Source organism: Camelus ferus, chromosome 3 (genome assembly GCF_009834535.1).
Source record: "Camelus ferus isolate YT-003-E chromosome 3, BCGSAC_Cfer_1.0, whole genome shotgun sequence".
NCBI lineage: Eukaryota > Metazoa > Chordata > Mammalia > Artiodactyla > Camelidae > Camelus > Camelus ferus.
The window spans coordinates 43,805,000-43,817,685 of NC_045698.1; the positions used below are offsets into that span (position 1 = coordinate 43,805,000).

A 12,686-nucleotide genomic window follows, 5' to 3' on the forward strand; every position below is an offset into this window, starting at 1 on the left:
GAGGTGTCTGTTAAGGTCTTTGGTGTATTTTTTAATCAGGTTGTTTTCTTATTGGCGAGCTTTAAGAGTTCTTTGTATGTTTTGAATAACAGTTTTATCAAATGTGTCTTTTGCAAATATTTTCTCCCAATCTGTGGCTTGTCTTCTCGTTTTCTTGACAGTGTCTTTCTCAGAGCAGAAAATTTTCATTTTAATGAAATTCGGCTTCTTGATTTTTTTTTTTTTCATGGATTCTGCCTTTGGTGTTGCATCTAAAAAGGCATTGCCAAACTGAAGGTCATCTAGATTTCCTCCTGTCTTATATTTTAGAGATTTTGTAGTTTTGCATTTTATATTTAGGTCTGTGATCCATTTTGAGTTATTTTTTTCTGAAGGGTGTAAGGTCTGTGTCTAGACTCACTTTTTTGCAGGTAGATGACTAGTTGTCCCAGCACCACTTTTTGAAAAAACTGTCTACTCCATTGTATACCCTTTACCCTTTGGTCAAAGAGCAGTTGACTATTTATGTAAGTCTACTTCTGAAGTCTCTGTTCTGTTCCACTGATCTATTGTCTATTCTTTTGCCAGTACCACACTGTCTTGGTTTAGTAAGGCTTTCCAGTAAGTTTTAAAGTCAGATGGTATCAGTCCCTTGATGTTGTTCTTTAATTTTGAGTTGGCTATTCTGAGTCTTTTGCCTCTCCATATAAACTTCTTCATATAAACTCTAGACTCAGTTTGCCAATACCTACAAAATAATTTGCTGGGATTTTCATTGGGATTGTACCGAATCTATGGGTGAAGTTAGGAAGAACTAACTTTAAGAAATAATCTTGATAATATTGAGTTTTCCTATCCACGAACATGAAATATCTCTCCACTTTTTAATTTTTCTTTGATTTCATTCATCAGAGTTTTATACTTTTCCTCACATAGATCTTATAGTATTTCATTAGATTTAGACCCAAGTATTTCATTTGGGGGCATGTTAATGTAAATGGTAATATTTTTTAATGTCAAATTGTACTTGTTCACTGCTGGTATATGGGAAAGTGATTGACTTTTTTATATTAACCTTGTATCTTGCAATCTTGCTATAATCACTTATCAGTTCTAGGAAGGTTTTGGGGGTTTTTGTTTCTTTCTTTCTTTCTTTCTTGGTTTCTTTTCAGGAGGAGTTTTTTTTGTTGATTCTTTTGGATTTTCTACATAGATGATCATGTCATATGCAAACAAAGACAGTTTTATTTCCCCCTTCCCAATCTGTATACCTTTTATTTCCTTTTCTAGTCTTATTGCATTAGCTATGACTTCCAATATAATTTTTGAAAGGAGTGGTGGAAGAGAGGACATCCTTTTCTTGTTCCTTACATGCTTTCATTTTGATTCAATTTAAATGTGTTCTGTTTTCCTTTGTGATCTTCTCTTTGACTCATGGATTATTATTTACAAGTACATTTTTAACTTCCAAATATTTTGGTATTTTCCAGATATCCTTCTTTTATTTCTAGTTTGGCTCTGTTATTATTGGAGAAGTTACTATATATCATTTCAATTCTTTTTATACAGTTATGATTCATTTTATAGCCAACATGTAGTTAGTCTTGTTAGAATGTTCCATGTGCACTTGAGTATTTGCTTTCTGTTGTTGGGTTGAGGGTTCTATAGATGTTGATTAGGTGAAGATGACTGATAGTGTTGTTCAGATTTTCTATATCCAGACTGATTTTCTTTTAGCCTATTCAGTCAATTACCAAGAGATGAATGAAGTCTCTAAATGACTACAGATTTGTCTTTCTCCTTTCAGTTCCATAAGTTGTTGCTTCCTGTATTTTGAAGCTCTGCTTTTAGGTAAATACACATGTAGAACTGTTACATCTACTTAGAGAATTGACCCCTTTATCGATATGTAATGTCCCTTATTATCTTTAGTAATATCCCTTGTTCTATTTGTCTACTATTACTGTAGCCATGCAGCTTTCATTTGATTAATATTTGCAAAATGTCTCTTTTTCCATCCTTTTACTTTTTACCTATCTTTGTCTTTTTTATTTAAAATGGATTTCTTACAGTGTAGTTGGTGCTTGCTTTTTTATCCACGCTAATAATCTTAATAATTTTAATTGGTGTGCTTAGGACATTTACATTTAAAATAATTATTTATATGATTGTGTCTACCATCTTACTATTTGTCGCATTTATCCTTTTCCCCCCTTTCCTGACTTCTTTTGGGTTGGTAGGTTTTCTTTTGATTTTTTTTTCTCTGCTGTTGGCTTATTATTTGTATCTCCTTTTAATTTTTTAATGGTTGCCTAAGGCTTTAAAGTATACATCTTTAATTAATCAGGGCCTACCTTCAAATCATATTATATTATATTATATTATATTATATTATATTATATTATATTTCTTATCATTTGTGCTGTTGTTGGCCTACATATTACTTTCACATATGCTGTAATGCCCAACACATTGTTAATATTATTGATCTAAGTAGCTATTATTCAGAGCAATTCAAAATAAATAAATTGTAATATATATCTTTATTTATTATATTTTCAGCATTAATTGCTTTGTAGAAATGTTTAGAGCGATATCATATCCCTTCTGCCTGAAGAATTTCCTTTAAAATTTCTTGTAGTTCATGTCTGTTGGTAATGAATACCAGTTTTTATTTGTTTGAGAAAAATCTTTCTTTTTCTTTTGTGAAATATTTTTGCTGAATTCTGGGTTTACAGGTATATTTATCAGTGCTTTAAAGATGGTATTATATTGTCTTCTAATTTGCATAGTTTTTGACAAGAGATCCACTGTAATTCTTATATTTGTCCTTCTATATGTAATGTGTTCTTTTCCTCTGACTGCTTGGAAGATTTTCTCCTTGTTCCTGCTTTTCAATAGTTCCATACACTTAGACATGTAGGATAATTTTCTTCTTTTTTTTTGTTATTTTTGTCTGTTTTTGTTGTATTTCTCTTCCCTGATGTTCTCTGAACTTCTTGGATCTATGATTTAGCGTCATTAATTTTGGAAAATTCTCAGCTATTCTTCAAATATTTTTCCTGTCCTCTTCTCTGTTTTCCTGAAATTCCAGCTACGTGTATAATAGATCATTTGGTATTATCCTACAGCTCTGATTCTGTTCTTTTTTGCACTCTTTTATAAAGCTTTGTGTTAATAAAAAATTAAATTAAATAAATTAGAAGCTTTGTGTTTAGATAGAGTAATTTCTGTTGGCCTATCTTTTGGTTTAGTGATTGTTTTCTTGGCTGTGGCAAGTGTATTGATGAGACTATCAAGGGCATTCTTCACCTGCTATCTGCTACTCTGTTACTATGCTTTTTATTTCTAGCATTTTCATTTCATTCTCATAGTTTCCAGCTCTCTGTGATAATTATGCATCTGACTGTGCATGGGGCATGGTGTCTGCATTTTCCTCCAGAACCTTTAACATTTAGCAATTTTAGTTATTTTACTGTGATATCTCCAACATCTTTGTCATATCTGAGTTTGTTTCTCTTGCTTTCTTTGCCTCTTGACGTTGTACTCATGTTTTCCTTGCATCTCCCTATGTCTTACAGGTTTTTTGAAAGTCAGTCAGACATCTTATGTAAGACAGCAAAGACTAAGGTAAATGCTTCTCATACCTGACAGTGGGCGCATACTTACTTCTGCTAGGCCTTTAGTGTGAGTGTTTGACTCATTCTGTTTAGTAGGTGAGCTGGCTTTGGGATTTGTTGTTGCTAGTTACCCGCAGTGAACCCAAAGCTTCAGATTCCTTTCTGTGTTTAGGATGAGAGCTGGTTTGCCAGCGTTTTTCTCAGTGTCTCTCCCACCCTCAATTTGAGGTCTTCCAATTGTGCTACGCCTTAGAGGAGGTCTCTTTGCATGCTCTTGTTCCTTTCCCGGTAGTAGATTGCAGTTGTTACTGGATGCCCGTTAGCCTGGTTTGGGGAGGGTCTTTTTTGTTGTTCTGAGTAAGTCTCAGTCTTAGGTAGGGTCTGAGTCCCTGGATCTTAGGAGTGGGCGTATTCAGTGACACTGCCTCACACTCGGCTGTAGGTCTGGGCCCAGGATGTATTCCTGTCCTTCCTTCTGGGGTAGAAGGGTTTTCTTCCTGTTACCTCCCTCCACTGGCAATGGGTTTCACCAGTGCTCTTAGAGCATCAGGGTGTGTTGCTCTTCCCCTAGAAGCTCAAGGCTGCTGTTCTCTAGAGGAGAGGTGAGAAGGATCTAGGCAACACTCCCTTCTCCCAGGCCTGCATCTGCACTGATTCTTTCTCTGGGCTCTCACCCTGCCTGTGTCTTTTTTATGTGCAGCCAGTGAGGTCCAAAGAGATGACCCTGCAAATGGATGCAAACTTTCCCTTATCTAACCTTATCTAACAACTCTTAGTGGTTTCTTCTTTTTGCTGGTCAACCATCAGTCTTCAGCAGTTTGTTAAAAAGTAGTCTTACTGGTGTCTGAAGTGTCTGCCCCAGGTTTAAAAAAAAAAAAAATGCTTTCTTCTTTTCTCTCTTTCCTTGGAGGCACCTGTCTTAGATTATATGTCAGTTGCCCCTCAACCTTCACTTTCTGATGGATTCAAGAAAAGTTGTGATTTGCAGGTTGTCCACCATGTTGTAAGAATAAAAGCATGCCCTTTTCAGCTTTCTACATCTTAAAAGGAAGCTGTAAAAAGACTAGTTTTTGTTTTTGTTTTACCTGAATAGCAACAGCAGGAAAAAAAAAAACACACAGTAATAAGTCACCAAGAAAAGATAATATAGAAAAAGATACATAAATCAAAACACATCAAACTAAAAAATCCACACCAAAACTGAACAGTTTAGTCTTCTGAGCACACACACCCAAAAAAAAAAAAAAAAGGAGAAAACCTCTTCCTGTGATACAGTCTAATGGCCCATAGCTTTTGGAGAGACTGTCACTGATATCACATTGTCCTAGAATAGATGCCTTTATTATAGTAAAATTCATGCTTTTTCCCAGGGTAGCTAAAAGGATTCTGTTTCAAAAAAGCCCTATCTAGTTTAAAAGGCGCTCATTTAATTGTGAGCATGGAGTCTTCCCTCCTTGAATAAAAGGAGCCGCCTTGCTGTCTGGAATTTAGTTTTTATCAATTTTAATTTTAAGGAAAAACTGCCTAATGAATCAAACTGTATCTTTTATCTCGAATTTGTTTCAACAGTATTTTAACATTTAATGACTCCCGTCTTTGAAGAAGAGAAGCAGGAGCTCATTAAAATACATCGGACATCCACTGTAGCCTGCTTGTGCTATATATTCTCAATTCTTACATTAAGATTTTTCAAAAAAGACACCTTGGAAATATCATTCAGATCAAGTGATGGTGGGTTTTTTGTTTGTTTAGTTTTCATTTCAGCAAAGCATAGACCTACTGTATAAAAGACTTAAATGTTTCAGAGCATCTTCTGTTATCATGTATGACCGGTGACAGAGAGAGGCCGTTGTTGCTAGAGAAGAGTGTTTTACCTAACCAGCAGTGTTTCTGGTTCCAGGGAAGGGAAATACAACCACGCAGCCTGCTTTGGTCTCCAGCCCGGCTGCCTCCTGCCTGATGGGAGCCGCATGATGTCCGTGGCTGCCCTTGTGGTGAACTTCTCGCAGCCACTGGCAGGTCGGCCCTCTCTCCTGAGGCATGATGAGGTGAGGACTTACTTCCATGAATTTGGGCATGTCATGCATCAGATCTGTGCACAGGTGAGTGGATTTTTTTTATGGTCAACCTACCAATTTCTTTTCCAGATTTTTTTTTCCTGCTGCTGTCAGGTTTGAGACCCTTAACATGTTTTCTCAGAAGCTGAACATGTTCAGGAATTTCATAGGCCTTCTGCAAAGACACAAAATTTTTCTTACTGGGTCCTCTTTCGCAGCGTAGTTTTATTCAGGGGTTAATTTGCTGATGAAAGAGCTCCACTGAATACCACCCTATGGAAGAAGAAAGAAGGCTATCATTAAACAAGGGTTACACAACTCTGTTTTTTCCTTTTAATTCTTTTCTCATAGGAATTTGGTGTAAGCTTCAGAGATAAACTGTGCTTCACTCTGTCTTTTCTGCTTATTAATGCTTTCTTTAGTTCAATAGTTTTCAACCGTCCAGACCCTATACTCCTTTTCTAATAATAAATATTGTGTAACACCTTCCTTTACTAGCTTTAAATTATATCACAGGTAACATGGTGTAACCACGTGGAGAACTGACTGGGGAGAGGATGTATGTGTGCAATGAATTGCAACTAATTTCTCCTTATTTGTGACAATAAAAAAATGCATTTATTCTCAACTTTGTAACACAGTCTAGTAAACTAGACTGAAACTATTCTAGGATGAACCATATGAACTTGCTAATATTTAACCACTATTGACATATGAAAACATCTAGTTCAGTAGTTCAGCCTAACAGTTTAAAAGACTGATATTTACAGAAGCAGAGGGACAGTTTTCCCAATTTGAAATCTCTATGCACCTCTACAGGTATACTTTGAAAAAATAATCTGTTTATTAGAATAGTTTTAGATTTACAGAAAAGTTGCAAAGATAGTACAGCCGTTGCCTGTGTACTCCACACCCTGTTTCCCCTACTGTTACCATCTTGCATTATTATAGTACCTTTGCCACAACTAAGAAGACACCATCGGTACAGTACTCCTAACTAAACTCCACACTGTATTTGGAATTTACTAGTTTTTCCCTGATAGTATTTTTCTATACAGGTAATTTTTTTAAGTCTATGTAATTTCCTCACTGAACATAAAAGAAAGCATTTTTTTAAATGTTTTTCAAATGGCAATGCCTGACATGACTGTGCAGTATGACATAATGAAGTATTCAGGTTATATGAGAATAACCGTGAATCCTGCAGCAAAAACTACACACTAATATATAAGTGGTTTGTTTTGTCAACCGAAGTCCAAGAATGGTATAACCAGTTGCCTTAGTTTGGATTGCTATAACAGAATACCATAGATTGAGTGACTTAGAAACAACAGAAATTTCTCACAGTTCTGGAGGCTAAAGTCCAGGATCAAGGTGCCGGCAGATTTGATGTCTGGTGAGGACCTGCTTTCTGGTTCAGAGACAGCACCTTCTCTATGTCCTCACACAATGGAAAGGAGCTGTCTGGGATCTCTTCTGTAAGTTCCTAACCCCATTCATAGGACTCTGCCTTCATAACTTAATTGTCACCTCCTGCCATCACATGGGGGGTTAGGTTTCAACGGATGAATTTGGGTGTGAGACAAATTTTCAGTCTGTAGCATCAATGGTGACATGATTTTACAAAGTGATGAACACCTCCTGGGAAACTTCCGCAAAAAATCATGCTTTGATTTGCATGATTCATCTTAGTAGTTAGAGTCTTGGAAACAGTAAGTGTGCAAAAATACTTTGTAAAAATATGTGCAATGGAATTAGTTTCTAGGCTTACTTAATTAAAGATTGTTCATTTATATGCATGTCCAGTAGGACATATGAATGACAAGCAGAATATGGGATAATTTTTTGTCCTGACGTGTGCAGTTCAGTCCTGGACATCCAGCATCCCACTCCCAGAGTAGCCCCTAATCATTGAAACAACCAAAAATGCACGCACTCATTTCTAAAATACTACTATCATTTTTGTTTAAAAGCTATTTAGTTCTTTCAACATTTTGTCTTTACATCCTGATGCTTCCATGTTTTGTTTTTAAAAACCGAGGGGAATAAGATATGAATCTATTCAGACAAATAAATCCTGGTATACTGATATAGCCATTTCTACCCTCTGCTTAATCCAAAGTAAATAAATCTTTCAAAATAACCTAAATTTTCTTTCTTAGATAATTTTTAAAATTCTATTTTTACAGCAATTGGTTTCCTGAAATGACTTATTTTCCATCAATGTCCATTCTATGGATGACATTTCCTTTAATTAGGATAAGTTTAGTTTTCATTTTTCTAAAGTATGTTTATGAATAATTTAGAAAAGTCAAATACTTTTCTTAATTTCAGACTTAAAGAATATTACTTAGGTTATTCAAGATCTAGTTATGTGTTTATACATAGATAAACAAATAGTCTGCTTTTAGAACAGTGGATCTTAATTAACTTCTGTGTATCTGAGAACCTATAAAAATCTGATTTAAGCTATGGATACCCTTTCCAGAAAAATGTACATACACTTATACACTCAAATTTTTTACATGGAATTTCAAAGAGCTCTTTTACCCCCTGAAGCCCAGACCATACTGAATTCCAAGTTAAGAACTCCTGAGTTAGAGCAGTTTCCTCCTTAGTTGGATGTTAATTATCAGCTAATGATTTCATGAGGAAGTAATTTGGTGTCTTAATCACATTTATTAAAGTAATACTGATCCTCAAATGGGTTTTCAGTGCTTTTGATGCATGTTCTCATTTTCAAAGATGGCTCTCTTGTAACCGTAATGTCATATGCTTATCACGCATTCATGATACAGCTCTCTGCAGCTCTGTTATTCTTATATTAATTTTGATCCTTTGAAATACCCATTTTAGTACTGGAAAATAACTTTCCTGGTACTATGGCATCTTAAAGCTCTGTAATTCATGACTGCTCTTTATATATGTATATACGAATGAACTATATATATGAAAAGTATATCTATGACTGAACATATAAATGACTGAACTTTATATATGAATATATATGAATCAGTATATATACTGATATACTTCTGTTAGTATATATACTGATGAATGAAATATATATTTCATATATATACATATATATGAATAAACTATACATGAGTATATAATTATATAGATGACTGAAAATGTGAATATATATACATATGTGAATCTGTATATACTGAAAAACTGATGAAGATGTCTCTCTGTCTCTAAACAGTAGACTATAGTCAGTTCCTAGAATTAGCCTAACCTCCTTCATGAACATAAAATGTGTCATACGGGTGAATAGTGTGTTAGTACAATCCCTTGCTGGTCATCTCTTAATGAGATTATCTTTGAAAAATCTTTTGTTTGTCTGTTAATCCTTTCAAGTGTCCTGTAACATTTTAAGATCTTTTAAGGTAACACATTTGAAACCAGTGATCTCTGCTTTTGTCTTAAAAGTAATAGACACAGATCCATATATTTGCAGCTTTATAATAATTACAAAACCTTTTGTACTGACCTAAACTAGATGGCAGTGAATAAGGAGTTTAATAGTCTCTGTGTTCAGTAAAACTTCTGACTTATCTGAAAAATACATAGTGGATTTTAAATTGGCCATATATATTCAGTAGATTGATTTTAAGATATGACAGCCCAGTGTTTGAGTTCTCCACCATGGCAGTTTGCAGGTTTGATGACCAGAAGAGCTCGTTGGAGCTTGCCATGGTAATATTTAAATGTGTCAGCGGGAACAGCCAGTTTTCAAACATGTAGATGCACTGGTTCAAGGTGTCTACTATCTCATCATTCAGGAGCTGAGTTTCACTCATATTTTTTTGTGTTTACACTTCAGAGTAGATAATTTTGAAGATAGCAATCAAGAGATGGCATCTCCAGTATCTGTTCCTGTTTCATGGCTTTATTGTGGTTTGGGCTCTCAGTAACCACTGGCCTTTTGAACTTACATGGAAGACAAGACTAATGCTTCTTAACAGCCTCCATGAGATGTCTGTGTTGGTTGTGCATTAAAAGCAGGAATGAGTTTTGGACTCATTTGGACTGTTAGAGATCATTATTTTAAAGCAACACATGAGAATCACCATAATGCCTTATTGAAGTGAAAGGGATAGAAGGGTGAAAAAACTTCAGATTTCAAATAATCTAATCTGGCCTACAGACTCATAGATCATCTTGTCTGCTTTAACTATTTTGAATTAGATACTGTTTTAAATAAACGTAGCCTATATCAGTCAGGAAGGCACCCTAGGGTTATAACAAGAACCCTGGATTAGAAATCACCCATGTACTTGTGAGCCTGGCTGTGTGACTTTGGGCAAGTTTTTTGACCTCCTTAAACCAGCTCTTTTTTCTTATTCATAAAGTGGGGACAACAACAATTCTGAGACCTACTTCCCTGGAGTGCTGGGGAGATTAACTAATGTGTGAAAATGTAGTTGGGGAAGCATAAAGTGCCATGCATATTTGAAGTGTTCTTGTAACTATGCTTATATATAATTCAGCCCTTCGAGATCAATAAGTAGCGCACAGGTCAGAATTTAAGGTGGGGAAGGGATAGCCTGGAGGAAGAGCACTGTCACTTCTGGTTTCAAAGAGTTCACAGATGCTCACCCTCAGTGGGTTTAGGGTGGAGATCTGTGGAAGGTAATTGGAAACCACGTTGGTATTTTTGTTTTGTTTTAATGACCACTGCCTGCTTTGAAGTTTGGTTTCTGGAGCTGGAGCAGAATGAGCAGTTTAGTTGAAGAGAAATGTGGGCATATTTATCTTCAGTATTAACACCAAGGAATAGATACTTGGAGGAAGCTGAGGACAGGCTTGGTCAGACCAGCCAAGACCACCCCTGGTCAGCCAAACTGGGGAGGCTGAGAAGTATGACAGTGGCCAAGAGTCACTGAGCACTGACCATGTGCCAGGCATTACAGTCAGTGCCTTATATTCATTAATTTTATCCTTACAATATTTCTGAAGTGGGCTTGTCAGTCTGCTTCTATTACTATGCTATTATACTATTATTGCTCCCTTTTTCCTAGTGGAAAAAACTGAGACTTAGAAAGGTGAAGTGTCCCCCCAAGATCTGACCACCCTGCTCCTCACCACTCTACTTTATTGCCTGTAACCATTCGTTAAGCCCCCAGTCCGTGCACTGGAGACGGCATTACGTCAGGTGGTCTGACCCAAGTCTGTATTCTGTTGGGTGGACTTCTTTCCCGTAAGTTTCTTAAATGACCTTCCCTCTAAGTCAATCTCCTGTAACCTTGTGTGGAATGGATGAGTTTATCTAGTTCCAGGTGTCCCTCTGTGTAACGTGACCTTTTAGGTTTCAGTCCTGAAGTACAGCAAACACCTATCAACAGCCTTGTAGCCTCTGCTCCCTGCCCTCAACCCCGCACACTGTTTTAGTTTCCAGTGTCAGAGTCGGAATTAATTTCTTTCAAGGTCTCATTTTTTTTATTTTAATATTCTTGTGTTTGTTTGTTTATACATGCACAAGCGCATACACACATATACCGAGAATAAATGCTGGAGTCATAAACCAAATGTGATGACCTACGCACTGTTTATTTCTGTTTGGGGACTTATTCTTTTCATTTTCTTACTGCATTTTGTCCATGTGGGTTTTTGTTTTTCTTTTTTTTTTTTTTAACATTTTTTATTGATTTATAATCATTTTACAATGTTGTGTCAAATTCCAGTGTAGAGCACAATTTTTCAGTTACACATGAACATATATATATTCATTGTCACATTTTTTTCTCTGTGAGCTACCATAAGATCTTGTATGTATTTCCCTGTGCTATACCGTGTAATCTTGTTTACGTATTCTACAATTTTGAAATCCCAGTCTATCTCTTCCCAGCCCCTGCCCCCTTGGCAACCACAAGTTTGTATTCTATGTCTGTGAGTCTATTTCTGTTTTGTATTTTCCATGTGGGTTTTTTTTAATATAATTAGAAAGATATTTTTAAAAGAGAAATGTTTTGTTAATTCCTTAGAAACAGAGTTATTGATTATCTATTGTCTGACATGATATACTAGAAATGGTAGCATTGGGTTCAAAAGAAAAAGAGATAGTATCTTGAATGTTTAAAGTTTGAGGATGTGAAATATAACAAAAAATTAAAAACAATATTATTAAGTAAAGTCATACAAATTAAATATTAAGTATTAAAAGAAGACAGAGTAGAGAGGTGATGTTAGGTTGGAAGCTAAGAGGTTGGGTCAAGTATGATAAAAAGAGAAAATCTCTTCAAGTTATTCAGGGTTGGGTTTTCATACAGAAACATTTTCCTCACAGCTTCATTTATTTCACAAAGATTAATTGACTGTCTACAGCTTTCTGGGCATGTGCTGTATTTTGGAGGTACAGTTGTTAATAAGGTATATATATATATATAAGGTTATTCTTAGCACTTGAGTTTGAATAGTACTTTTATTTGTTTTCATCTAAAAAAGGTAACTTATATGTAAGAAATAATAGTCAGGAAGGTATAGCCAGTTTGGGGGGTAAGCCTGTAAATTTAAGGTGTAGTACTCAAGGCTTCTGCAGATAATGTGTGGTCTCACATGCCTTTTAAATGGTGGTGGTGGATCCTGACCTGTTGGACTATAGGGCTGTTGTGAAAGGCAATGAAGTGTTATTCAGGTTCTCTTTATTACTGTTACTATTTCCAGTGATTGCTAGGTATATGTGAAGTGAAAAGTATGACCTTTAACCCTCTGTTTATGGCAAAGCCTAGGAGACAGTGGTACTTTTCTTTTCTTTTTCTTTTTCTTTTTTTTTAATGCTTGTTACTTAATCTTCATCATCTCTGGATTTAGGGGGAGATCAGACAGGTCAGGACATGGAATGACTGCTAAGAAATCAATAGGGGATCGTCTTAGACAGGCAAGGTCAGCTCTCCCGAGCCCTGTTCTTCTTTAAACACAATGCATTTCCTGATTTCAGCAACTGCCTTTTCTTTGAGTTGAGGTTTGCTATCATGAAAATAACACTTCAGTTGTAAATACTGAGAGCAGCCAGTCTCTTAATTAG

The 12,686-nt window shown here is 35.7% G+C and overlaps 1 protein-coding gene across 4 annotated transcripts in view; it reads left to right on the plus strand.

The window, feature by feature from the left end:
* Positions 1-12,686, plus strand: part of NLN (neurolysin) — an 85,729-nt gene that overhangs the window by 57,366 nt on the left and 15,677 nt on the right. For all 4 annotated transcript variants that reach the window (XR_004317195.1, XM_032473134.1, XM_032473144.1 and 1 more), the window contains one exon: positions 5,500-5,701. Coding sequence is in view for 3 of the 4 variants with exons in the window: in XM_032473134.1 (XP_032329025.1) it covers positions 5,500-5,701 (202 nt within the window). In the remaining variant the exon portion in view is untranslated. The remainder of the gene's footprint in view (positions 1-5,499; positions 5,702-12,686) is intronic.